Below are 26,739 nucleotides of genomic sequence, written 5' to 3'. Positions count from 1 at the left end.
TAGCCCAAAGAATGATTTGGAGTGGTGAGGAACCATGTTTGAAGGGTTTATTTTTGTATAGATATTTATATTCCTCGGGTGATTAAATAAAGAACAACGGGGTTAGAATCCTGTGCAAAGTGTCTGCGTTTTCTGTGTTACGCTGCTGCATGTGCCCTTGGAGAGTTACCTTGGGACCCAGAACGTTCACACAGCTGGAGCTCTGGGAGAGGCAGTGCTTAAGCTACAGGGGAGGGGGTCAGCCTAGTTCCAGGGACTGGGCAGTCGGCAGCATGGTTGCAGCTCTCAGGAGGGGTTGCTAAACAGATGGTGTACACCCCAAGAGTGTCTAGAGACCCTGGACAACAGCAGAGTCTAGTCTCAGTTCAGATTCTGGAGGTTTAAAACACACAGGATCCATCTCACCGCAAGCAGTCTGGTGAGTGTTCAGGAGGGGGAGCTTGTCCAGATCTGTCTACATGGCGTGAAATAGGTACCTGTTAGAGCACGCCAACGGGGTCTACCTGGGACTGTTAACTTTACAGATCACACCCCTGTGGTGCGCTTTCCCACATCGTGTCGGCAAGCTCTAACATTTCAAGAAGGGACCTGCAGTGATCCTGAATTCCGCTATTGCTAGCAATTTAGGGTACATCTACACTACAGGGGGGAGTCGATTTAAGATACGCAAATTCAGCTACGTGAATAGCGTAGCTGAATTCGACGTATCGCAGCCGACTTACCCCGCTGTGAGGACGGTGGCAAAATCGACTTCTGCGGCTTTCTGTCGACGGCGCTTACTCCCACCTCCGCTGGTGGAGTAAGAGCGTCGATTCGGGGATCGATTGTCGCGTCCCGATGGGACGCGATAAATCGATCCCCGAGAGGTCGATTTCTACCCGCCGATTCAGGCGGGTAGTGTAGACCTAGCCTTATTGTTAATGGTGACAATTGTGATATGCTGCTGTTACTGTCACTGGCAAAGGCTTTGTATCCATGCTAGTTATAAAGTATTGGCAAGGTTTCCCAAGCATACTTTACTGATCGGCACAATTTGTTGCAAAGATTAATTAAGTTTGTCACATAGCTATAACAGAAGCTGTTTACAGAAATACAAATGATTATGTTCATTTTTAAATGCTGCTCAACTATCTTGTGATTTTCAATATATTATAATTACTTCCTGAATCTATAAGACAGATTTTCTGATGCAAATATTGGAGGAAAAAAGGAACGCGATGGTAAAATTGTATAGTGCATGCTGTTACGTACCTTGACATGAAAAATAAGTTACAGAATAACTGTAAGAATCTTAATGCCAAAGTCAGTGCTAAACCTAACTTTGAATGTTTATGAAAACTGCCTCTTCTGGACCGTCACATAATGTGACTCACAATGTCAAAGAGTGTACTGTTTAGCATTCAACTTTGTTATCAAGAAAGCCATAGATAGGTCCTGGCATGTTGATAGTATTGATTACAGCTTGAGGTCTTGATAATAGCACAAACAGAGGGTGTCTCTAATTAATCAAAATGCTTGATTAGTTTTTCTGTTTTGAGGAGATAAACTGGCTTCTTTAAGAAATTCACCCTAAAACAATTCTTTCTTCAGTCAGTGTAAAATGAAGGATAAATTAGACATGCAGCCCACAGTCTACATTGCTAAGCATTCCAATGACCAGTTGTCTGCTGGACTTCTTATTTTATACAAAGATATAAAAAAGATTTCAACAAGGAATGTTATCAAAAATGTAGCTCACTTATACTCTCTCCCGCTCACACACACATGCTGTCTTAGGTGCTTCCTTGAAAGCTTGGCCCCAAGAGGTTACAAGTTTCCTGTGTGCCTAATGCCTGTCTTGACTGCTAGAACAAAGCATCTGTCAGCATCTCCACTAGAAACCCACTTTTTAGAGGTTTATCAATCAATTGCAAATCTTTGCTTTCTTCTGAAAGTTGGCAGACAAGATCTCAGCACAAATATGAATTTTGTTTACCAATTTTGGAAAAGATTGGGTTGGTCATGTGTGGAAATATGAGATCAGTTTTTAACATGCATTTGTTTGAATGGCTTCAACTTTAAAAGTAACGGTTGGCCAACAAGAAGTCCATAATATTAAATTGAAAAGAAAACAAATTAAAAGAGCCAAGATATTGCAGTTTAAAAATTGGCCATTGCACCAGCATAGTATGAATAGGCACCTGCTAGAGGTATTGTCTTTCAGATGAGACACAGTCTAGTCCTATCTCTCTCTGGATCTGACGCACCACTCTTCCTTAAAGGTTTTGGGGTGGTTTTTTGCTGATGTAGGGTATTAACATGCATGTTCCAGCAAAACATTGCATTTTATATTCTTTCGATTCCCCCCTGTAACTTCTCTTGGAGCTTGTCTTCACTCAGAACATAATGGTGTTTGAATGTGATTGTGAAGAGTCAAGTTAGCAGTCATGATGCTTGATCATGACTGACCACACAGCACGAATCTGGTCAAATCTGAGATTAAACATCATGTCAGCTAATTATGATTAAACCCTGGTCCCAGCAGTAGCACAAAAACTCAAGAACTTGTGCTCGAGGTAGATAATACCAGAAATGCAAATTGCAGCAACTGAAGTGTTTTTAACTGTGACTCTGTGGGTTAAAGTGCACTCACCTCACTGGCATTCGGTGACACTTCGGACACTTGGGTAGAACTGGATACTCTTTAGGGTGTTTTTGAAGAACGTTTTTGTGTGTATATATATCTCCTCAATATTTATTCCACTCTATATGCATCCGAAGAAGTGGGCTGTAGTCCACGAAAGCTTATGCTCTAATAAATTTGTTAGTCTCTAAGGTGCCACAAGTACTCCTGTTCTTTTTACGGATACAGACTAACACGGCTGCTACTCTGAAATTTGAAGAACGTGTGTGTGGAAAGTAGTAGAGAGAAATGGTCATGAGCGTGGACTGGTCCTCACGGCCAGTGGCTGAGTGGTAGCAAGGACTGGTTATGAAGTTGGTCATCTAGGTGCAAATACCAGGATGGTATAAAAGAACATTTCAAATTTTATTTTGTACATATTAAAATGATGGAAAATTCAATCTCTCTCTCTCTTTAAATCCTCTATCGTACTTGGTGAAGTTCTGCCCCCGCAGTTGTGTTTTCTGAGGTGGAAAATTAGGTTTTTTTCATCTTGGCTGCAAAAGAGCAGGTGTATGTCCCCAGATTCACCCCAGATTGTGTGTACATACCAGCAGCAGATGATGTGGAAGCAATAACATGCCCCAGCAGCACAAGAACCAACTGAGAGAAGGAAAGCAAAAGGCATATTTTAGCAGCCACAGCATCTAACTGAGCACTGCCAGGTTTCTCTTTCAGAAACAAATCCCAGCCTGTGTTATCTCAGGTCGGCCTGGGTTTGCAGAAAGCACTGTAAGCACCAGTATCTTACATATTGATTAGGTGCCAGATCATGGGCCCCAAGCTGGCAGCAGAAAGTAGTGAAAAACCAGCAGATCTGGCTGGTTTCATGAGCATTCCCCTAGCCCAGAGGAATCCTCCTCCTCGTGGCCTCCGGCATAGGGACGTGCCCAGGACATCCCTGTGTCTGGCTGCTGGAACAGCCCATGGGGACCATGACCAATAATGTATTAGTTACAGCAGCCCTGAAATTGCTCTGACGTATGCCAGAAACCCACCCAGTCCGAAGCCAGCCCCAGCATGAGGTAAACATAAGGGGGGCACCTTTAAAGGCCCCCTTGTCCCTTCCCTTCCCTCCCTCCCCCATTGCCTTCAGTTTTGCACTGAGCACAGCTTGACCCAACAGGAGGGATCTAGGTTTATGTCTGGAGACATGGCCTTCATCTAATAAAGTAGGATTGGTTACCAAGGTCCACATCAGGATTCCGTGTTCAAATGTCAAGGCTTCTAATGCATTTAAGGCTAGTTCATGGTTTATGTGGAAGTTTTGACAAATACCAGAGATCTGCAGTAAAAACGGACGGGCCAGTTTTCTTGTAGCTGTTTTTCCGTATTGAAACATGGCCCCCGAGTGGTGTGCAGGAGCTGGTTTGATTGAAAGAATTGCCCTGGTAACCGGAGCATGCTGATGCTGCGACTTCTGCCCAAATGCTGTTGGTGAAAAAGTCTGCAGCTCAGTCTGCAACCAAAAAACATATTTCCCTAAAGGACTGTTTTATTCTCCATTACCTGAAATATGAGGCTTTCTGTCATACCACATTCAACTGCAACAAATGGAGTGCCGTATAGGAACACATGATAACATGAAAGTCATTTCACAAAGCTTTAAAAAATACAAAGTGCAACAAAGGCATAAAAAGCAGGTCAAGTTAAATAAGGGATAAATAAGCCATCCGTGGATTATCTGGCCCAGACTCCCTTCTTAATTACAGAAGGCCCACCAAATCTTGTGCCACCACTGCAGCAGCTGGGGCCAGGGGAAGTCTTTCTCCAGAGTCTTCTAACTCTATATATTCAGCCAGTAAAATGTGTTCTTGATTTAACTCTGCATTTCTTAGCTCTGTGGTACAAAAAGGTGTCCTAGTGAATGTATGTGTACGAATTATTGTTTGTATTGCAGTAGCACCGAGGGGCTTCAAGCCCATTGTGTTAAGCTTGGGCCCAACAGGTAACAAAAAGCTGGGCCCTGCCCAGAAGAGCGTACGGTCTTACTGTGATTGTGCTACTACGCTCTCTTCCTCTGCCATCAGGGATTGTAGGTAACAAGACTTATGCTACTGTTGTATAATTTTCCCATTTATAGGGGTCTGGTACATGTTATTATTCCTTCCCCCACCCCTTTTTTTTTTTCTTTGACTACACTGAGCATTCTTCTTCCCTATCGCTTTTGTTGGATATATTCTGGAAATAATAATGCAGTAAATAAAAACAAATGTTCCTTTGAAAATCAGACCAAACGTGTATACATATGTAAATATGTGTATGTATATAATTATGCAAGTATATTCATAGAATGAACTAACTGTGTTGCAGTTTAATATAAACCTGTAATTTGCTGCCATATAGGAATTTTTCTTTCTGATATAATTAGAGAAACAAAATCAAATGTTGTTAGAAAATGCTCCATTAGCAAGAAAGTCCATGAAAAGTCTTTATAGATGTGTTGTTATGAATGTGTTTTAATGTGTATTTGTCTGTGATTATGAAATTTCATTATATAGCATGTTAACTGTGCTTATTTCATTAGTTTTGGTTTAGTGCTTGGTGTTAGCAGTGTCTCAAAATGCAATACACATAAAATGGGCAATTTTAAAATAGAGGTGGGTTTTGTTGTTCAGATATTTTCTGTTATAGTTAAATCCCCATATTCGTGAATGTGTTTACTTGAAGGAAAATTACTTTGTGAGCTTTAGGGCTCACTGTAGAACTGCTTAGGAATTTCTACCTAGGAGGTACTCGTTTTGCTGCTAAGCCCGCCTTAATTTTCAAACTTTTGAAGAGTGCTGCTATTGAGTTTATTAATGTGAAAAGCACATAATTTATTTTGTTTCACCACACCTAAGATGTTTATGAAAAGTTTTAACCCTAATTGTGAGATTTAGGGAGGAACAAAACAACTTTGTTCAGAATGACTAACATTTGGATTCATCTTTTTCAGGGACTGGTTAAATGTGTTCAGCCCCCCCATAATTCTTCCAAGCCAAGAGCTAGCAAAGCATATTGAATCTTCAGCAAGTCTAAATATTCCAGGTAGGAATTTATAAAAGTGAGGAGAATATGTGAAGAATGTGTAATAATTTACGAATTGTAACAGAGATGTATTGCTCAATATTGTTCTCACACTGCTGTTAAATGCTGACTTCTGCAAGGAAGTCAATGTGGTCATTTGGTTGCACTTCCATGGAGTAGATTCTGGTCTGACTCTTTTAAGTCCTCTGATTCTTACTATCAGCTCAGACTGGTAGAGTCAGACAGGGACACTTTCTGTCTCTGATAAGTGGAGAATTCATTTGCATAGTGACTGTTGTCTGCTAATCAAGAGCAGTATGGATTAGCTCTGGAAGGAAATGCACCCTGTTCATTTTGAAAGAGGACATTGCTGCTGGGGGAGAAGGAGGTGGGAATGGAGAGTCCATGAAGGAGAGATGTGTAAACGTGAGGCTGCAGCCTTTACTCATGCAGGTAATCCCTACACACAAGAATAGCTCCATTGAATTAAACGGAACTACTCTGATGAGTAAAAATTGCTTATGTGAGTAAAGATTTCAGATCATGTCCTAAATAAAAGCTTGGTGTGGTTCTTGAGCACTGTTAAACAACGGTGAGTCATCACCTACAATGATAGCAACACCCATATGTAACGGTTCTTCACTGGACGCAGGTCTGGTCCGAGACCAAATGGTGCTCCCAGCGAGAAGCGTCTTTGGTGCCCACCCTTTGACATACCTTATTTTTATTGCGGTTGTAGCCTATTTCACGACTTTGATGCACAATTTGCATGCATAATTTATCCCTGTCATAGGCTCTGTAAAATTTGCCCCTTGCTGCAAACTAGATTGCAACTGAGCTTTTCGCTTCCTATACTGAGCTCCTGAAGGCTTCTTTGGGGGCATCTTTTATTTTCTGTGGGGGAAAACAGACAGTATTAGGGAGAGCAAAAGTCTGTGTTCCACAGTCTTAGAAAGTCATCAAACATTACATTGCATCCGAAGAAGTGAGGTTTTTACTCACGAAAGCTTATGCCCAAATAAATCTGTTAGTCTTTAAGGTGCCACCAGACTCCTTGTTGTTTTTGTAGATACAGACTAACACGGCTACTCCCTGATACTTGACAAACATTACATGTTAAGTATAGCAAAAGAAGTAACGGTATTTCTTTTATATTGCTGCATAGACAGCGGTTTGACAGATACCTCTGGCGTCTCATTAAATATGTCCTTTATTAGTTGCTACCTACACTCTTCAAATCTTAAAACACAAGTACACTTTCACAATTACAAAAGGTTCACAATATCGCAGCTGGGCTCTCACTTCATTCTTATGCCTCACTGACTGACTAGCGACGCCCCGCCCCTTAGATACCCGCAAGGGCATGGCTGACAGCATTCTAGGGGGTTTGAGGAAAATGTAGTGCTCAGAAAGGCTGGAAGGTTCCATGAGATTCTACAAAGGTCCAGAACATTCTAGAAGGTTAGTGAAAAATGAATCCACATACGAAATACCTGAAACATGTTACTTCAAACATTCTATTTTCTCTTTTGACGCTAACAACAAAAACAGCACTCCAAGCCTAGCATTCCTAAATCCGGCTCTGGCTGGAGGATGACAAAGAACGTGTCCTGAAATAGGACAGTGAACAACAATAGAATTAAAATAAATACATCTCTTTCCACAAAGGTTCTTTTTTCTTTTCTGCTACCCTAGGGAATAGAATAGGTTCCTACATTTTTCACCAGGTACAGAGAATTCAGTGTGAGATCTCATAAATCTCAGCTGTGTATTTTGGCTGCCCAAGGGATGAACATGTCTCAGTGATTTACTGTCTAAAATAGATTATGCCCCTCAAATTGGGAATCTTTTCATAGGTGTACATTTGAAATTGCTTATGACAGCAAAATAGAACTCTGCTGTCAAGAGGGGACCTTGCTTTGAAGAATCGAATAATATGTTATGTTAAGTGGCCTAAATAAACCAAAGAGAATGGGACAGTAATCCTTGAGTTAAAAAGCATGTTAGACATATATTTCTGATAGGGGCCTGAGATGATTCTTGATGTCAGTATTATGGAATCCAAAACTTGCTGCAGTAACCCTAGAATTTCCATAAGGTTGAAAATTGAAAGATTTAGTTCAGAAAGTGGCACAGAAGTGTTGCCAGCCTAGAGGGCCCCGAGGGGGCAACAGGGTTCGTTGCCCAGTGTGCGCCGCACCAATAGACACACCAGGGTGAAGAAGCAAACAAAGTTTATTTGAGATCTCAAAGTGGTGCAGGGAGACAGGCACGTCTCAAATCAAGCACAGCACATACAAGCAAGCTTTCCCTTTTATATTCCAAGCTGTTTCTGTGTAAGTCTTTTGTTCTGGTTTCTCCCTCATACCCCTCCCTACCCGATAGCAGTTACAGCAGGTACATATTGTGCATGTTAGAAACATTCCCGTTCACAAGCTTATCTTTGGCCTTGCAAACTCCACGCACTAGGCCTTTCCCTCCCCTTTTTCCCCCACATTATCACTCCCGTTTCTGTTAGTGCAAGCAAAACTGCAGCTGTCTGCTAGAAAAAGCGGACCATTACATATTCTGCTTCAGCATAGGCTGTGAGCATGTAGATAGGTGAAAGTTCACAAGATGGAGTCACTGTGGCTCACTTAGACCCAGAGTAGGGGAGTTTCATCGGCACTTATGGCCTTCCACTCCCCCGAGTTACCTGGTAGCTATGCCTAGTGACGTCAACAGAAACATATTTGCTAATTTGTTGTTTTTTCCTTATTATTCTCACTAGAATCTCTGACCAAGGTAATTTGTGAAATGCTCATAAATTAACTTGCTTTAATGATAAATATTTTATGTGTGTGTGAGTCAATAGTAGTGTTTAAATGTACTTATAGCCATCTTGAGTGGACAAACCCCTTACAGCTGCAAAAACAAGACAAAATTTGACCTGTAAGTGGTAACTGGGTGTTTGCAGTACTTTGTATGAAAGACATTATACAAAAATGTCCTATTCTGTTTAAACCTGTTAGAGCTTTAGTGCGATGCGTATTTTTTTCCCTTAATCCTTTAACTCAGGTTCACTGACAGAAGAACTGTGTGCTACTATTTACCCTTAAATTCCTGAACTGCTTGGTGAATGGGATCAGAATGTTCCTACCAACAACCTCTGCTCTGCAATCTTTATTTTAAATGACACATTAGTTTAACAGTTAATGTTCTAATCTATCTTGGGAAGTTGTACAAATAGCAACGCCCAGTCTTCAACAATTTATGACTCTGAAATCATGAATACCCAAGTGCCAAAGATAACAAAATCATATCAGTAATGAACACCTGTAATTATTTATAACTCATACAAAATATCCTTGTCATCTTTTATATACTTCTTTAACAGTATCCTAAAACAAAAAAGTCAATATAATTTTGCTGATGTTAATAAAAAAATTGGAAGATATTCTTTATTTTGGGCATAACGCAAGGGAAATACCCAAATGGCCAATATTCCATAAAAATCACTGCACTTTAAAGTTTATAATACATTCTTAAGCATGTGCTCCTTTAGAAACATATCCAGAGAGGTATCCAGGCGTCACAAGAAATAGACTTCTAGTCAATAGTGTTGCAGAGATGTAATTGAGAGCAAAATTTGAGCCAATATGTTTGATATCTTTAAAAGTTTTATTTTCCTTTGGTCATTGATGTTTATGATTTAGATTCCATTACATTTTATTTGATATCTTTCATATGAAAAAATGGGTAGTAAATGACTCACATGTAAAACTCTTTGGAACTTGCCTCTTTTTTCATCAGTTTACTTGCCTTAACTGCTCATAAAAGAGAACTCTAAGGACCATGCTAAACAGTCTTGTTGCTCAGGCCGCAGCTCTTGGCAGTATTTATAAATGAACTCCGAAGCACATAATTACAATACAGATCTGAGCACCTTGCCTATTGTCAAAGATCATATTGGACAAAACATTAGGGATATTCTGCTAAATGTGCAGCTCATCTGACAGTGGGTCCAGTAGAGTTACAACCACAGAGACCAGGTCAAAATTTGGCCCATGTATGCCTATAGTGATGTCCAGATTGTGAGCAGTTTTCAAGTACTAAAACCTGGAATAGAGTGAAAACCCTGTTCTGTGTAAAATAGGAGGCTGTCTTTATACCCATGCTCTAAGCTATGGTAATGAAATAAACATGGCAGCACTACTGTAATTCAAACAATAAATAATGAAAATCTTATGCCTCTGAGTTTAGAGAAGAATTAAAGCCAAATTTTCAGAAATGGCCTCTGAGCACCTCAGTTTTTAGATGTCCGACTTCAGACATGTAAAGGGAGCTTGACTCCATTAAAATCAGTGGCAAAACTCCCATTGATGTAAATGAGGCAACATTTCATCCATTCAGCCTCGTTTTCTGAGATGCTGCCCAGCTGGAGATCCTGTTCCCTTCAGTAGGAGATGGGGGAGCTCAGGACCTCTAAAATCTCCCAATGTGTTTGGATGTGATTGATGTTGTCAGGTAGGTCAGAGAGCCTCTCAATGTGCTGTTGCTGAAGGGTCTTGTGACTAGCGTGATTTTGAAATGCCTTGATGTTAAATCTCTTCCATAGTCCTTTCAGTTGTTTACAGTGTTATGGTGCAAGCCGCATGTTCATGATTGATCTAACTAAATGATAGTCTGTCCAGCAGTCATCCGTACCTGTCATGGCTCATGTAATATGGATGATTACAGGCTCTGACAATGACAGTCAAGAAGATGCCAGTGTTCGGAACATGGGTGTTTCCAAGTGGTCTTATATGTGTCCCTCTTTCTAAAGATGGTTTTGTGATAAGCAAATCATGTTGCACACATTTGCTGAGGAGAAGAATGCCATTAGAGTTAACTTTCCCCAGCCCGTCTTTCCCAATGGTGTCTCTCCAGAGTTCAGGATGTCACCCATGAAGTCACCTATGAGGATAAGCTTGTCTTCCCTGGCTGTGGCAGTGAGAACTTCATCAAGAGCACAGTAGAATTGCTCCTTGTTGTCTTCGTCATCGTCCAGTTTGGGAGCGTACACACTAATGACCTTGGGATACTGGTTGTTACTGAGTTTAAGATGAAGAGTCATGAGACATTCATTAATACCCATAGGGAGTTCTAAAAGCTGGTTAGCAATTTTGTTCTTGATGGCAAAACCAAGCCCATGAATATGCCTCTCTTCAGATGTCTTTCCTTTCCAAAAGAAGGTATAGCCACCTCCATCTTCTTCCAGTTGGTCTTCCTCTGCCCAACGGGTCTCATGTAGGGCAGCAATGTTGATGTCAAATCTTTCAAGTTCTCTAGCTATTATGGCAGTTCTTTTTTCAGGACAGTCACTGTTCGGGGAATCCATGAAAGTGCGAACGTTCCAAGTGGTGAACTTCATTATTTTGCTTTGGATGTTCTGCGCGTAGGTAGAGTAATCCCGGTGGACACGGCCATCCAGCCAGGAGAGCATTGAGACAGCCTATGTTCAGGGCACCTTTTCTAGCCCCTTCCCCTTTCGGGATGAGCAGACGGGATCATGAAGAGGACTGCTCAGTTACAGTGGCAGCTGCCAAAATTGCACTTCTGTCTCACAAGTCCAAGTGCAAGATGACCAACACATGGCCGCCACCTGCATGTAGATTTGTGAGTAGGGACTCCCAAAGCTCAGTGCTCCTGTTTCCACCACCACTCATCCATCACCACAGGACTTTGATAGTGAGAGATGTTAACACCCTTGGCAGAGGCCTCTGCATGACATCTTTGAACATGGGGGAGCCAGTGTGCAGGCAACAACCTCACGAAACTTGACAGGAAGGAGCCCTGGACTCAGTAGCAGGGGAGTCTGAGACAACTGGAGGTCTCCGTCCTGCTGCAGCCCTCATCCGCCTTCACAGATGCAGAGAACTGACAAGTTCTCAAATATGCCTGTTCCACTGTTGTGGCCCTCAAGATAGTTAAGTCCAAAGCAAACTGCAAAGAGTTACAAAGGGATCTCACAAAACTGGGAGACTGGGCAACAAAATGGGAGGCAAAATTTAGTGTTGAAGAAGGAGAGGTTACTTACCTGTACAGTAACTAGAGTTCTTCCAGATGTTTTGTCTCTAGAGGTGCTGCTCCACCTGCCCTCTTTCCCTCAGATGCGGAGTCCTGCTGCTGGGCTTTGTAGCTGAGAAGGAAGTGGAGCGATGGCAAGACTACACCTCCCTATATGCCCTTTTCCGGACCACAAGGCTGTGTGGGGTGCAGGTGCAGACCCACTGACACTGTTGATGAAAAATCTCTCATCAAGTGTGCCCTGATGGGGAGCACCCACGAGGACAAACATCTCAAAGAACTCTAATTACCGTACAGGCAAGTAACCTGTATTTCTGTGCGCATCTAACACACCAGCCTATTTTTTTGGCCACCTGATCATATAACCTATATATCGTAGTTCAGTCCCAGCTGTAAATAGATTCTGAGTGTTGTGAAACTGGTGCTGTTAGCATAACAGGCTATTACTTATTATGAGGTAGCAGCGCATACAAACCACATGATTTGCATTACTGATTTGAGCAAGAGGTAAACATTTAGGATGAAATGCAAGATACAGATTGCATTCAACTGTGAATTGTTTCCTATCAAAAAGTTATATATCATAACTTACATTTAGCTTTTATAAAAGACAGAACTGAGAAAAGAACTTTACTATACAAAATGTTTATCGTACATATCCATCTTTAGCGCTATCAGTGTACTTGTACTTGGGGCTAAGAATTGAGTTCTATATGCTAAAAATATTCTTGCAGTTAACATAATGCTCAAAATATTCGATTTAAACTGATTTATTAGCTGACTGCATCCTATTAACTCTTTGGTGCTGAGAGTTTTCATACGCCCTTCGCCTGTAATGGATGATGGGCTAGAAAATCTGACTCCTACATTACAATCTTGTACATCAGGGTTAATGTACAAACTGACATTCAAGAAATAGAAATGTTGAATTGCCAGAAAGCAGTAGAAATATTATAAAAATGTACTAGAATTCCTCTGTACCTTGTATTTCAGTAGTTGTTGGAACTGAGGTAGACCCAATTCTTATTGGCTGTTCTGCTACCTGGAAAAAAAATCACTAATGGCGTTATCTTGCAAGATGCAAGTTTTTCTACAAAATGTCTAACATGCTGTAAAGTCTAGGAACCAGGAAGTTGTAGTAAGGGTGCATAGTGCTTGTGTTAGCAGTAACAAACTTCTTTAGTGTTAGTAGAAACTGACATTAATCCTTTTAGTGAAATGAAGCATTGCTAAATTTTCTTGCGTGTCATCTGACCATGTTCTCTAGTAGAGTTACTGGGTGAAAATCGGGCCCCATTGAAGCTAATAGCAAAAGTTCATAGAGGATAGAGCCATCAATGGGTATTAGCCAGGATGGGCTGGGATGCAAAAACTCTGAAGTGGCCCTAGTCTCTGTTTGCCAGAAGTTGGGAATGGGCAACAGGGGATAGATTAGTGGATTCCATCCACTATGTATCTATACGGCATAACTGACATCAGAATTTGGCGCACATGATCACCAAACTTTTGTTTTTGCATTGTAACTTTGGTTTCCAGAGACTTGCACTGACATCTTTTTACTGTTATAACAAAACTGTAATGACCCTGTAATGTCATGATGTAATGACCAATATGATGTCAAGACCGTGGGAAATGCAGTCATTATAGTGCATGTGTAGAAATTAATTTTTGGTTACATTTCTTGAACATTTCATAGTTTATTTGCTGTGGGGTTTTTTTCAAAATGGTGCACTGCCTCACTATACTTAAGGACGAATTACTTACAAATTTTATACATTTTTTAAATGAACCCATTTTTGGGTTAGGGATAGCAAAATCTGGAGCAGGATCTAATTTGTTATTAGATTTATCAGAATAACACTATCTCTGGTTCCCAAACCAATAACATTTTGGATAAGTTTGTTTACCAACTTGAAGCATGATCCAATACACAAGGAGTTTATAGTCAAAGAAATGCCAACTTTACCTATTACAGCACTACTGACATTGTAATAAATTTGTTAAATTAGTTTTGACACAGAATTTCTCCACCCACCTGTTTAAAGCCAATTAATGAAATATTTTGTACATACTTAACTACTTATATTTAATGCATTTATAACTTTCAACAACAGAAATCTGATCAAATTAAATAATAAGTTAGCAAGCTTAAAGGTAAATTGTCTGAGACAAGCATAGCAAGGATAAAATCTCTAAATGAAGACCTTTTGCTTTACGTTAGATTATCTGATTCTTTCATCTATAACATTTTCATGGTTAATGCAATTTCATTTTCACAGATTAAAAGCTGGTTCACTGTACTTTTTTGTGCATACTATTATACAATTATTTAAGCAATTCTTTGAGAAAGATCTCCGTTAGGAGTACTTTGACCCATTATCAATAGATAGATTTTTAGACCAACTTTTAATATACTATTCCAGCAAACTGTCTGTGCTTTCAGTTCTTAGGCAAACTTTGCTTTATAATTGTACCTCAATAAATATAAACCTTTAGAAACACAAATGAAAACAGGAATAAATGTTAACCTCAACGGTAACAATTTTAGTATTTTGCACAAAAGCCAAGAGATTACACCCTCCGAAAGAGGCACTCTGCCAGATTGTCAGCTGTGATAGAAGGGTGCTTTTGCTGTGTTTCAAGAGTGACTAGCAGGGTAATTTTACTCTTATTTTTCTCCCTTCACACAGGTGAAGATGACTTCAGTGCTGAGGAGGATGAGGAAGTTCTGACTCTTTTGTATGATCCATGTCTAAACTGTTACTTTGATCCAGAAACTGGAAAATACTATGAATTGGCTTAGCTAATTCCTGGTTGAGAGAATATTGCTCTCCATCAGAACAGAATTAACATCTATTTCTCTGTAAAGTATTAACCAGAATGTAACATTTTATTGCGTAATTTAAAAGTTTTAATCCGTAAGTCATTTTGCAAGCAAATGAATATATTTTACAAATAATGTAACATCTTATTTTTGTAGTTTTGTATTGTTATAATACAGTAGAACATCACAGTGCACAAACTCTCGTGGCTTTGACAGTTGCTTGTGAGACTAGTTTGTTTTATATTAAATATTGAAAGATTCTGCGTGTGAACAAATTAGGTGGAATCAAAAGGTTTTTCAGTGTTAATATGTAAATTATGGCTTCATACAAAGAAAATGTATTTTTTCATTACTGCTTATCAGATGTTCGTTTAAATGGATTCCATGATACCTTAACTTTGTACTCCAGGAAATGGCGTGTGATGTTCAAAGGCATGTGCTCCATGGGCTCTCTCTCCTTATTCACCAGAAAGAACATCATCTTCCTTCCTCTCCAGGAAAGTCTCCGTACTGATTAAATGGCATTATAGTAACTGCTTTTGAGAAATCTTATCCACTTATAATCGTTATAAGGTTACTGTAATACACTGGATTACTGCAGCATATTTAAAGCCTCTTCATTTCATATTTTTGGGTTGTATGAACGTTTCTTGGGTTTTGTCACAATCCCCTCATTCAACTGTTTGGCACAGAGGTACAGAATCCAAACACTCGAGTGGTATAGTTCATACAGTGCAATGATGTTCAAAGCTGACCCAGCATGTGCATGGTCAAGCTGTGACTCCAAACCACAAGAGAGATTTGATATCTGACTGGAAAGCTCCCTGATCCCAAAGTGTAGTGATGAATCTCACGGATTCCCTCTTCCAAAGGGTGAGGTGGGAGTGGTGTTCCACCGGAGCTATGGATAGACGTGGGTTCATAGAATCATAGAATATTAGGGTTGGAAGGGACCTCAGGAGATCATCTAGTCCAACCCCCTGCTCAAAGCAGGACCAATTCCCAACTAAATCATCCCAGCCAGGGCCTTGTCAAGCTGGGCCTTAAAAACCTCCAAGGATGGAGACTCCACCACCTCCCTAGGTAACCCATTCCAGTGCTTCACCACCCTCCTAGTGAAATAGGGAGGAAGCTGTGTGTAGCACTCGAATGTAGAGATGCACTCTGAGCACACCTTTCAAGTGCACGTACAACTGCTGTGTTACACCTCCCAGCAAAAGATGGGATCTGATTAAACCAAATTGTACTTTTTGCTCTGTAATTACTCTGGGGAAGTTCTCCGGCCCGTGCTACACAGGAGCTCAGGCTACGTAATCACAACGGTCCCTGCTGGCTTTGGAATCCCTTAAAAAGTTATTGTTTTTGATCTACCCACATTTTGCACTTTCTAGCTTATGTAGCCATGTATTTTGATTACTCTTCCTGCATCTTCCCTCCTGTTATGTGTTGCTCACTTGTTTCACCTTGCCTTAAGTTAGGTTATAAGCTTTCAGATCTGGATGCCCTGTCTGCATCTCTGAATTTGAACAGCACCAAGCACAAGGCGCCCCCCAATCCTGATTGGGAATGCTTTACTCCCTGGGCAAAAGCGATCTACAGGCATTTCTAGTGTTCTGCCCCTCTGCTTGATTATATCTATGCTGTAGCACAACAGTCATTTGCAAGATGATTATTCTGTGAATGTTTGCTAAGAATAAAGCATTCTAAGGTCAGGTTTAGGTTACAACTGGCAAGTGACGGAAAATGGTATGTCTCTAAATTATTTTAATTACGGATCCCAGTTAATGAACATCCTGGCATCAATAGAAAATGCAGTTGTTAATAGGAGCTTGGCATAAGATCAGATCATGTAGTCGGCTTCCTCGGCAGGCTTAAGCATACCATCACAAATGGATTCAAGTAAGCGTGCCAACAGAATCTGCAGGAAGACAGATACTGTACTGATGTAATTCACTTACTCTGCTTCCACCTATTTCTGCCAACCAGTTTTAGACCCTTTTTTGTGACTCCTATAGTCAGTTTAAATGTGCATTGAAATCATGTTTCTGACCTTTGAGAATTGCCTTGGCTGATCCTCACTTATGGGATAGTCACTTCCTCCTAGGCTATAAAAGGATGTGCAGACCCAACCTCCCTCCTTCCAGCACCATTTAGCTCCGGGCATTCTGAGTCTCTCTCTCTCTCTGTAGTGCCCACTGTATTTCTGGCAATTGTTCTTAGAAACACATTGTTCGTTTCAGGATAATTAGAGGGGGTTGTGTTGATCTACTCTCTTCTCTGGTGGTTTTTGAAACCAAATCTTTTCTGTCCCTTGTATTGCCTGCTGCCAGGGCTGCCTTGTGATCAGGCCTCGTTCACTGCTGGTTTTGAACCAGGGCTTACCGTGGCAAAGTGGCTGGCTGTAAGAAGTGTCCATCGTGCCAGAGTCAGAATCTGCCACGGACCAATGTATTTGCTGTGTTCCATGTATCTTGGGGAGAGTCACTCCCCAGCAAGGAGTGTTTGTAACAGCTGCACTCAGCAGGTGCTCTGTGACGATGCAGTCCTCAAATATTGTTGGATGGATACCGAGAATATGGAAGACCGGAAGAAGTATCTGAAGGCCTTCCACTTATAGGAGGCATCGATAGCTCCATCCTTAGATCCCTGACTATCTAGTAAGGCCATACTCAGGGTGAGTCGTCCTTTCTTCTAGGGGTTCCTGCCATGTGACCCCCATCTTCAGAGCTAGCCTGTAGGTATAGGTATTTGCCAAGGAAGGCATAGGTATAAGTTAAGGCAGGAACCCAATGAGCCTACAAGCCTCCGGGCCTGTCAGACATAGTTTAGCTAAAACTGATCAAGGCACAGGGCCCAAAAATCCTTAGCATAAGCAGCTAATGAGGGGTAAACATGGCTCATAAGTAAGGCTAAGATTTTGTCATGGGTATTTTTAGTACAAGTCAGGGACAGGCCACGGGCAATAAACAGAAAATCACAGAAGCCTGTGACCTGTCCCTGACTTGTACTAAAAATACCCGGGTGAGGGGGACAAAGAGAGCGGTGCTACTCCTGCAGCAGGGGCTGACCCAATCCCAGCTGCTGCTCCTGCAGGCTGGGGACTGCTCTTCCGGCAGCCCCGGGGCTGGCCACCAGACAGCTGTTCTGTTGGCCCCGGGCTGGCCGCTGATCAGCTGTTCTGACAACTGCTGCTCCAGCAGCCCCGGGGCTGACAGCTATTCCAGCCCTGTCCCCGAAGTGGTCCTCAAAAGTGACGGACACCAGGACCTCCGTGACAGAATCGTAGCCTTGATTGTAAGATCTCACCAGACAGAATGCTGGACTGACTAAACTGCTGACCGGTAACCTCACAATGTCAGTTTATACCAGCTTGAGATATTTTCAAGTTGGAACATCAGCAGATGTCTGAGCACAAGAATGCCATGGCAACTAATGGATGTACATGCTAATGAACTTGAGGTAAAAGGCCTAGTAACATATGGAAGAAGGGCATCCCAACATTAGTGGGGTGTGGAAGTTCAAATAAGGAAAAGGGGCTGAAACCCCTATTGAACATGCATTAGGCATAGTGGTGTCTGCATAACCCATTATAAAAGTTTTATCCTGACCTGTGTGCCTTGGGAGATGCCAAGGCAACGACCACTAGTGGTGGTGGTGGTGATGGTGAGGATGACGAGGATGACTTTCAGGTCTTTGTGCAAGGAATGGTGTGAATATATAAATGCTCAGATGCTCATTCTGTATTATTTCTATCTAGCCTTGCTGGGTAGGAGTGTTTCCGAATTTGCTAATACTGTTGAAAAACCTTACAATTACGGAAGGCTTTTCCTAAGTGTGAGTGTTGCAACCATCTATGTCAGGGTTCCCCACGTAATAGTAATTCTAACACTGGGCCTGATCTTGAGATTAGACCCTACCAAACCTCAGTGTTTCCTGATACTGAGATTGGGATTAACCTGGTCTTTTGGATTATAGGTTGATTCTGCTAATCATAATGTACTGGAATGGAATGTTGTGGTGTATTGTCAATTCATATGTGAATTGTATTCTTTTTGGATTCTGTTTGGGTATATAATGCCCTTATAAAATGTTTGTCCTTCTGGTATTTGAGGGTTTGCCTGCTCAAATGGTTCCCCTCTTACACATCCCGCTGTTCTGTTGTATTAGTGTTTTAGCCTCTTGCCCAACCAAGCCCCTTTATGTTCTCAAGGTAGAAGGTCGAATGGACCCTCTGTATGTCCAAATAATAAAGCTAATTTATTCTCCAAAAAGGGATCATATGGGTGTGATGTAAACAGACTCTTACATGTTTGTGATCCAACCTGTCACTCCCATTGATTTCTTTGATTAAGGGAAGGCAAAAGGACTTAATCCCTAATTTTAAATCCTATACAAGGAAAATAAAATATTGTAAAACCAACTTTGCAGTTAAAACTCTCGGTGTAAATGTTCCCTTTGAAAGACATCAGGGGACCAATTAAGCCCTCTGAATTGATTTTGTGGGACCATTCTCTCTTACACAAAAGGTAGGAGGTAGTGGATCTCTTTCAAAGTGGGTGAAAGCAATTCCCTTAAAAGGTTAACACACCTGTTCTGCCACTGCTAAGGCTCTGGTAGAAGAGATGTTTCTTCACCAGGGACGCGCCATCAAAAATAAAAACACACCCATGTATTTTTTGTAGTTAATCGCATGAATTAACTGCGATTAATTGACAGCCCTATTAATAACCAAGATATGGGATAGTTCTAAGTTTATAACCTGGACTAATGAGACTACATGAGCCATAGATTAGGTGTCAATTCATAGATGGGAAAAATATGTGTCTGAAGGTGCCCCGGTGGGCAAATCATTTCCCCCTCTCCAGAAGTACAATCAAGGGAGCCAGCCCCCTAATAAGCCCTGTTGTAAAGGCCATAATAGGCAAAAGTGTGCTGCTCGGCTATGAGCTAGTGGATGTAACCACATCACCTTTGGTAAATTGGAAAAAGGTCTTTCCCCTAATCAGTAACTCCAGGCGAGGAGGCAACTACACCTATAGCAGGAGTATTAATCAGCCGGGTTCAATTTATGCACATTCCCATTGGGCTCAATTTGTCAAATTGGCATGGGGTGAATTTAATTACTGTGGCTTCTTTCTTCTCAGTGCTCCTTGGATCAGGTTACTGCTTATCAGCAATGATGAGAGAATAGTGGAAATCATTTGTTCTCCATATGGTAAATGTGTTAAACACCATCAGGAACTCCCTATAGTATTTAGAATTGGGAAAAGTCCCACATTTAATCAAAGATGAGCACATCTTAAATGGGTATTGACCAAAATATTTTCATGAATTTGTTTAAAATGCTTGTCAGAAATTGTTGTGACCTGGGGGTGGGCTAGAGTTCACTTCACTGTCTCTCTCCTAGAGCTTCAACAGAAGATGTCCTACAGAAAAGCACATGGAGACCCAGCATTGAGGGTTTCAGCAAAGATTGCACAGGAATTTATTTAAACTGAATCTTGTCTCCATCCACCTAAAATTGCAGTTACGTTCACTGAGTAGCAGGAAAAGTGAATGAGGGCCAGTGGAGGGAGGGAGGAACTGCATACAAGTCTATTGCTGCTTCAGAGGGGGATGTTGGCACATTGTTTGTGTTTCCTGTCACTATGACATGTATTTTGCGTGTGAGGAATGCACCCCAATAGCATTATGTTGGGATGTTTGTTCTTTTTGTCTTAATGAGCAGCATTGTCTGTTTGACATCTTGTGGGCTGCATTACCATCATAATGGGAACTCCAGCACCGTGTACAGACCCACACAAGGCGTAGCTTCTGTTACTGACATTCTTCTTCATCATCATTCTAAGAGCCTCGAACGAAGCATTACTAAGGTGGAGCATGTTATTGATTCTTTCCTTCAGCCAATTTATCAAAGTCAGGATTTATGCTGAAAGTGGCAAGACTTAAGGAAACACATAGATTTGCTCCTAGCAGTTATGTACAATGTTTTGATTTGTGATTCATAAGAATTGTATAATTCACACTAGGGTGTGCTTCCAAACACATAAAAACTGTGATGGGCATAAGATTGCCAGGCTATCTGCAGGCAGCCCAACAACTGATCCCTGAGCATAGAGAAGTTTTGAAATGCAATCAGTTTTAATAATGCCTCATCAATGCTTTCTAGATGAGCTGTGAAGTTGCAAGAATCAGCTAGTTTGGTAGATGCTGTTTGCGGTTGGCAAGTCTTGAATGAAACTCATCAGTCAAAGACCTTGGACCCTGTGTCTATAGCTTGTACATGTCACGTGTGGGCTTGTTTCAAACTGGTACGGTTGGCAACCCTCCTTTCAATCAAGCAGCTTTTAAAGGGATTGGGGATTTTTTCTTTAAGTTCTTGTCCATATATATATTCCACTCTTGGTGTGGATGTGGCCCAGGCACTTGAGATCAGAGTCTTTGCACCTCCTCCTCTATTCAAGGGGAAAACTTCTGTTGCCTCAGATGACAATGTCACACCCCAATGGCCCCCTCCCTCAAGGGGTCCCCTAGGGAAGGCAGATCAGCATTGTATATTGCTAACACTGTTGCAAGCATTGCGTTTTGGGAAGGGTCAAAGGTGTGAATGAGTGTGGAATGGAAGATTCTCTTGCAGGGAGCAAGAGGCCAAAGGGGGGAAGGAGGAAAAGAGAGAGAACGGGTTAACTCAACACTCCAGCTTGCTCAGTCAAAAGATAAAGCACCAACTCCAGGCCAAGGCCGCAGCTCACAGCCAACGCTCGGCTGCCTGCCAAGAAAGAGGGGGGCCTGGATCCCCCCCTCAACCAGCCGTGAGAAAGGAGAATTCAGCTAAACAGACAGACCTGCGGAAGCAGCCCGAAACGAACAAGACAGCGAAGGCCAACACGGGGGGAAACCATCCCACCGGTATGTCTGGAGCCGATGTGTTTTGGAAAAGTTGAGGAGACCACAGAAAGCCGGTTTGGACTGGTACAAAGAGCACCGGGAACAGAGGTCGCGGAATGAAACACCCCCAAAGGAACCCTGGACTTAAAACCCTCCTGAGAGCTGGAGCAATTTGGAGATCGCAGCAGACCCAAGACGACCTGGGCCCAAGACAGAACTCCCGTCCACCCTTCCCCCTCTTCTTCTTACGTTACACCCAGGCTTGGCCAGCCTAGGGTAGAGCGTGTATGAGTATGAAAGTGGCTTAGGGCTTGAGGCACTAACGCTTTCTTCCTTCCTCTGAGTGACATGGGGAGCGCCCCTCACTCTCCACTGTTATTTTATTATTTTATTAATAAAGCTTTAAACTTAGACCCTTGGTGTGTTTCGTCATCTCCTCCCCTAAAGAGCCTGTGGCTTCAGCCTGATCACCTGACACCTCAGGCACATTGGTAACAGAAATCTGTCACAACAACACATGATCCTTAGCCATCAGAGAAAATTTCTTAGAAGGAGGAACGAACTCAGAGTGGAGATTTACAAGTGCCTATGACTGTGTCGTCCAAAATAATTCCTAGAGCAGAGCTTTTGGAAAAACATCCAATCTTGATTTCAAAATTGTCCCTGATGGAGATTCCACAGCGACCCTTGGTAAGTTGATCCAACAGTTAATTACTCTGACTGTTCAAATTTTTTGCCTTCTTTCCAGTCTGAATTTGTCTAGCTTCAACTTCCAGGCATTGGATGGCGTTAGACCTTTCTCTGCTAGATTGAAAAGCCCATTATTAAATATTTGTTCCCCATGTAGATACTTATAGACTGTGATCAAGTAACCCCTTAACCTTCTTTTTGTTAAACTACATAGATTGAGCTCCTGGAGTCTATCATATATGCCATGTTTTCTAACCCTTTAATCATTCTCATGACTCTTCTCTGAACCCTGTAGGTATAGGGTATTTGCTGAGGAAGGCAAAGTTAAGGCAGTAACCCGATGAGCCTACAAGTCGGAAGACCTGTCAGACAATAGTTTAGCTAAACTGATCAAGGCATAAGGTCCATATGTACAGCTAACCAGGAGTAACTTAGATCATAAGATATCACAAGATAGAATGCTGGAATCAATAAGTATGACTAAACTGCTGACAGGTAACCCCAAGATGTCAATTTATACCTGCTTGAGATATTTTAAAGTTGTAACGTCAGCAATGTCTGACCACAAGAATGCCATGGCAACTAATGGACTTGAGGTAAAAAGCCTAGTGACCTATGGAAGAAGGGCATCCCAACATTAGTGGGGTGTGGATGTTCAAATAAGGAAGACAGGCTGAAACCCCTGCTGAATATGGATTAGGAATATTGGTGTCAGCATAACCCATTATGAAAGCTGTATCCCTGCCTGCATGCCTGGGAAGATGTCAGGGTGACAACCACTGATGGTGAGGAGGAGGAGGAGAAGAGGTTGACTAACATTTTGGGTTTTTCTGCAAGGTATGGTGTGAAGATATGAATGCTCAGATGCTCATTTTATATTATCTCTACCTTCTTTCCTGGGTTGGAGCGTTTGTGGCTTTGCTAGTTGTGCTAAATACAATTATTATACAGACAGAATGCCTTTCCTAAATGTAATCTCTCCTTCGTGCACACCAGGGACTTCATCATTGTAATAACTCTAATCCTTCTGGGTGTGATTACAGGATCCTGCCAACCCACAGAGCATTAACTGGGATTTCTAGTTGATCAATATAATTAATAAACAATAGATCAGGCAACAACCCTCTCCAGTTTATCAACATCCTTCATGAATTGTGGACACCAGAACTGGACAAAGGATTCCAGCAGCGGTCGCACCAGTGCCAAATACAGAGGTCAAATAACCTTTCTGCTCCTACTCGGGATTCCCCTGTTTATGCATCCCAGGATCATGTTCTCTTTTGGCCACAGTGTTGCAATGGGAGCCCAGGTTCTGCTGTTTATCTGTCACCATCCCTCAATCTTTTTCAGAGTCACTGCTTCCCAGGATACTGTCCCCCATCCTGAAATGATGGCCTGCATTCTTTTTTCCTAGATAATACATTTACATTTAGCTGGTGAGGGGTATACCTCTGCTGGGCATGCTCAGGCTGGAGGCAGAGTATAAAAGGAAGCAGCCCAATTCAGACTAGGCAGGCTACTGAAGGGGGAGGACGCAAATTGCAGGCTCTCTCCGGAGCTGCTACAGGCCCCGACTACAGGGCCACGGCACACAGAGCTCCAGACAGACTCCAGGCAGCCTGATGAACCCAGAAAAGGGACCGCGCCGGCAGGAGCTACGCCACTGGAGGACCCCAGAGACCCGGGGGAACCGTGGAGCCTCGCCAAGGGAGAAAGGGTACGAAGCAGCCCAGGGGACTTAGACTTTTCTCCAGTGATTGAACCGGGGAACCAGTGAGCATGTTTCAGAAGGATCCCTGCTGACTCGGAGGTGAGCACCGCCACCACCGCCAGGGCCCTGGGCTGGGACTCGGAGGCGCAGGGAGGGCCCAAGTCCCCCTACTCTGGTCGCCACACACCCCTACTCGGGCCTTCAGGCCACACTGCCCTAAGGAGAAGGGCCACCCTTATTGACTCCGGCCATTAAGCCATGCTGCCCTGAGAGGAAAGGCTGCTTTATTGACTCTGGCCACCAGGCCATACTACCATGTTTTATAGTCAGGGTCATGAACACAGAACCTAGTTGGCTGCTATACAGTTTTTTTCCTTCTTCTCACCGTACGTGACCCGGCACCCAGGGCAGAGTGTACCTACCCCGCAACACCATATTAACATGCATGTTGTTTGCTTGCGCCAAGTTTACCAAGTGATCCAATAGCACTGAATCAGTGACCTGTCCTCTTATTTATTTACCACTCCCTCAGTTTTTGTGTTATCCAGAAATTTTATTAGTGATGATTTTATATTTTCATTCCAGTTTTTTAATCACAATGTTGTGTGGTACCAAGTCAAATACCTTACAGAAGTCTAATTATATTATATCTCACTATTACCTTTCTCAACCACACTGATAATCTCAAAAAAAGATATCCAGTTAGTTGGACAGGATCTATTTTCCATAAACCCATGTTGATTGGCATTAATTATATAACCCTCTGTAGCAAAGTGAAACTCACCGGTGCAGCGCCACCTGCTGGTTGTCATGGGAATTATCTCGATTCCAGCCCAGAGCGCCCTCTACAGGCCGGGGGCTCACCTGCCTCAGGCCCTGTATCCCTCCCAGACCCCGGTGCCCTTTACCCTGGGGTTCTGCCCCAGCAGTAACCCCACGCTCTGGGTCTCCCTTCCCAGGGGAATCCCCAACCCTGTAAACCCACCTTGCCTCAGTGGCTACTGCCAGTCACCATCTAGCCCCCGCTCACTGGGGCAGACTGCAGTCTGTCATGGCCACTCGTCATTGGCATGGGGGTTGGACCTGCTGCCTTTGTCTATTCCCGGGCTGTATCTCTTCACCAAGGCCTGCAGCCTGGGGGTTTACCAGGCTGGAGCTCCCCAGCTCCCTTGCCCTTTTCCCCAGCACTGCTCCAGTTCAGGTACCCTCCTCTCAGGCAGCTAGCCCTTCTCCCTCCAGGACTGGAGAGAGACTCTTCAGGCTTCTGGCTCACAGCCCTTTTATAGGGCCAGCTGGGGCCTGATTGGAGCATGGCCCCGGCTGTGGCTGCTTCCCCAATCAGCCTAGCCTTTCTCAGGAGCGGGATAACTGCCCCGCTACACCCTCCTTTAATTCTTTGGTGATGCTTTATTGGACCCTACAAAGCATATCTGGCAAATACCTGTGATTGTAACCACTACCCCAAAGAAAGCTGACAAAAAGGTACCAAGTGCTGGCGGTTGAAGTAGAATATCTTTATACACACGGTGGTTGTGGCAGCTAATGAGAGGAGCAGACAGGGCCAGCCAAGACTCTGTGCAAAAAGGAACAAAAATGACTTAATTTATTTGGTCACAAATGTGACTCCCTTGCCAGTTTACAGCTCAGAATTTCAAATTACTAGGAATTGTTTGCACTTTATGATTTTCTGAAATACAACCAATTCGTGGATTTTATAAGAAAATAAAGAGTTTAAATCTCTAGTTTTACAAGGATAATTGCTCGAACATCCTTACAGCCAGCTCTAGACACTGCTGACACTGCTGCATAAACTATGGCAAAATCAGCAGTTATCAGGTGGGCATCTCGGCTCCAGAGTTTGGACGTTCCAAGAGAAGTGCAGTCAACGGTGGAGGATTTTCCTTCTCAGCGCTTGTTGTTTTTTTTTTTTTTGCCTCTAAAACTGATGTTCTGCATACGTTGAAATATTTTGGAGACACACTTCATTCTCCTCGTTTTATACACCTGTTACAAAGAGAAAACCAGGGAGACATCGTGCATATTCTAAACAGAGAATATCAGTGCCCTTTGATGAAAGAAGGTGCCAGATGGAGCTCCCTAGAAAGAGGCATTGTTGCCAAAGAAGAGGACCTTCTGCTTCAACAACAACTATGTCCCATCCTGCATATACGAGCAAACAAGTGTTTTGATGTGTTAGTCAGGAGTCACATCACAGCTGTTCTTTTGAATCTAGATCTTTCGTCTCTTCTCTTTGGAAAATGTCTCCAGTTCTTTGAGGAGTCATGGAACTTGTGGGGGAGGGATAGCTCAGTGGTTTGAGCATTGGCGTGCTAAACCCAGGGTTGTGAGTTCAATCCTTGAGGGGGCCATTTAGGGATCTGGGGCAAAAATCTGTCTGGGGATTGGTCCTGCTTTGAGCAGGGGGTTGGACTAGATGACCTGCTGAGGTCCCGTCCAACCCTGATATTCTATGAACTTGATAATAACAGAGTGCTGGGTCCTGGAGATCATCTCAGTACAATATGCTCTATATTCCATTCTACACTTGCCCCACCCTTTCCAGGGATCCCCTCTCACAAGAGACTGACAGTAGGAAGTAGATTCGCTTCTGTTTCTTGGCGCAATAAAGGGGGAGAGATTTCTACTCCAATGATTTCCTCAACTTTTCCCTACTGAAGAAGAAGGGAAGTTGACATCCAGTTTGGATTTGAGAAGGCTCAACACCATCATCTGACACTTCAGATTCAGAATGATGATCTTAGGCCACCATAATTCCAATGTTAGAGCCATCAGGTTTCTGGCTCTCAGCCTGCAGGATGCCAACTTCCACATTTCCATACATCTGGCACACAGGAAGAACTTAAGACTCCAGATGGGACAAAGCGGCTGTCAATACAGGGTCCTACC

At 42.6% G+C, this 26,739-nt stretch overlaps 1 protein-coding gene across 35 annotated transcripts in view; it reads left to right on the top strand.

The window, feature by feature from the left end:
- Positions 1–15,148, top strand: part of CFAP20DC (CFAP20 domain containing) — a 170,734-nt gene extending 155,586 nt beyond the window's left edge. For 25 of the 35 annotated variants that reach the window (XM_005295931.5, XM_065550602.1, XM_065550599.1 and 22 more), the window contains 2 exons: positions 5,601–5,692; positions 14,410–15,148. In XM_005295931.5, coding sequence (XP_005295988.1) covers positions 5,601–5,692; positions 14,410–14,522 — 205 coding nt within the window. In that variant the 3' untranslated portion in view covers positions 14,523–15,148. The remainder of the gene's footprint in view (positions 1–5,600; positions 5,693–14,409) is intronic. The other 10 variants (XM_065550614.1, XM_065550621.1, XM_065550619.1 and 7 more) reach the window with 1 other exon arrangement.
- Positions 15,149–26,739: the final 11,591 nt, after the last annotated feature.

Source organism: Chrysemys picta, chromosome 7 (assembly GCF_011386835.1).
Source record: "Chrysemys picta bellii isolate R12L10 chromosome 7, ASM1138683v2, whole genome shotgun sequence".
NCBI classification, from domain to species: domain Eukaryota; kingdom Metazoa; phylum Chordata; order Testudines; family Emydidae; genus Chrysemys; species Chrysemys picta.
Note: the sequence above shows the minus strand (reverse complement) of the source record. Positions and strands in the feature narration are given on the sequence as shown.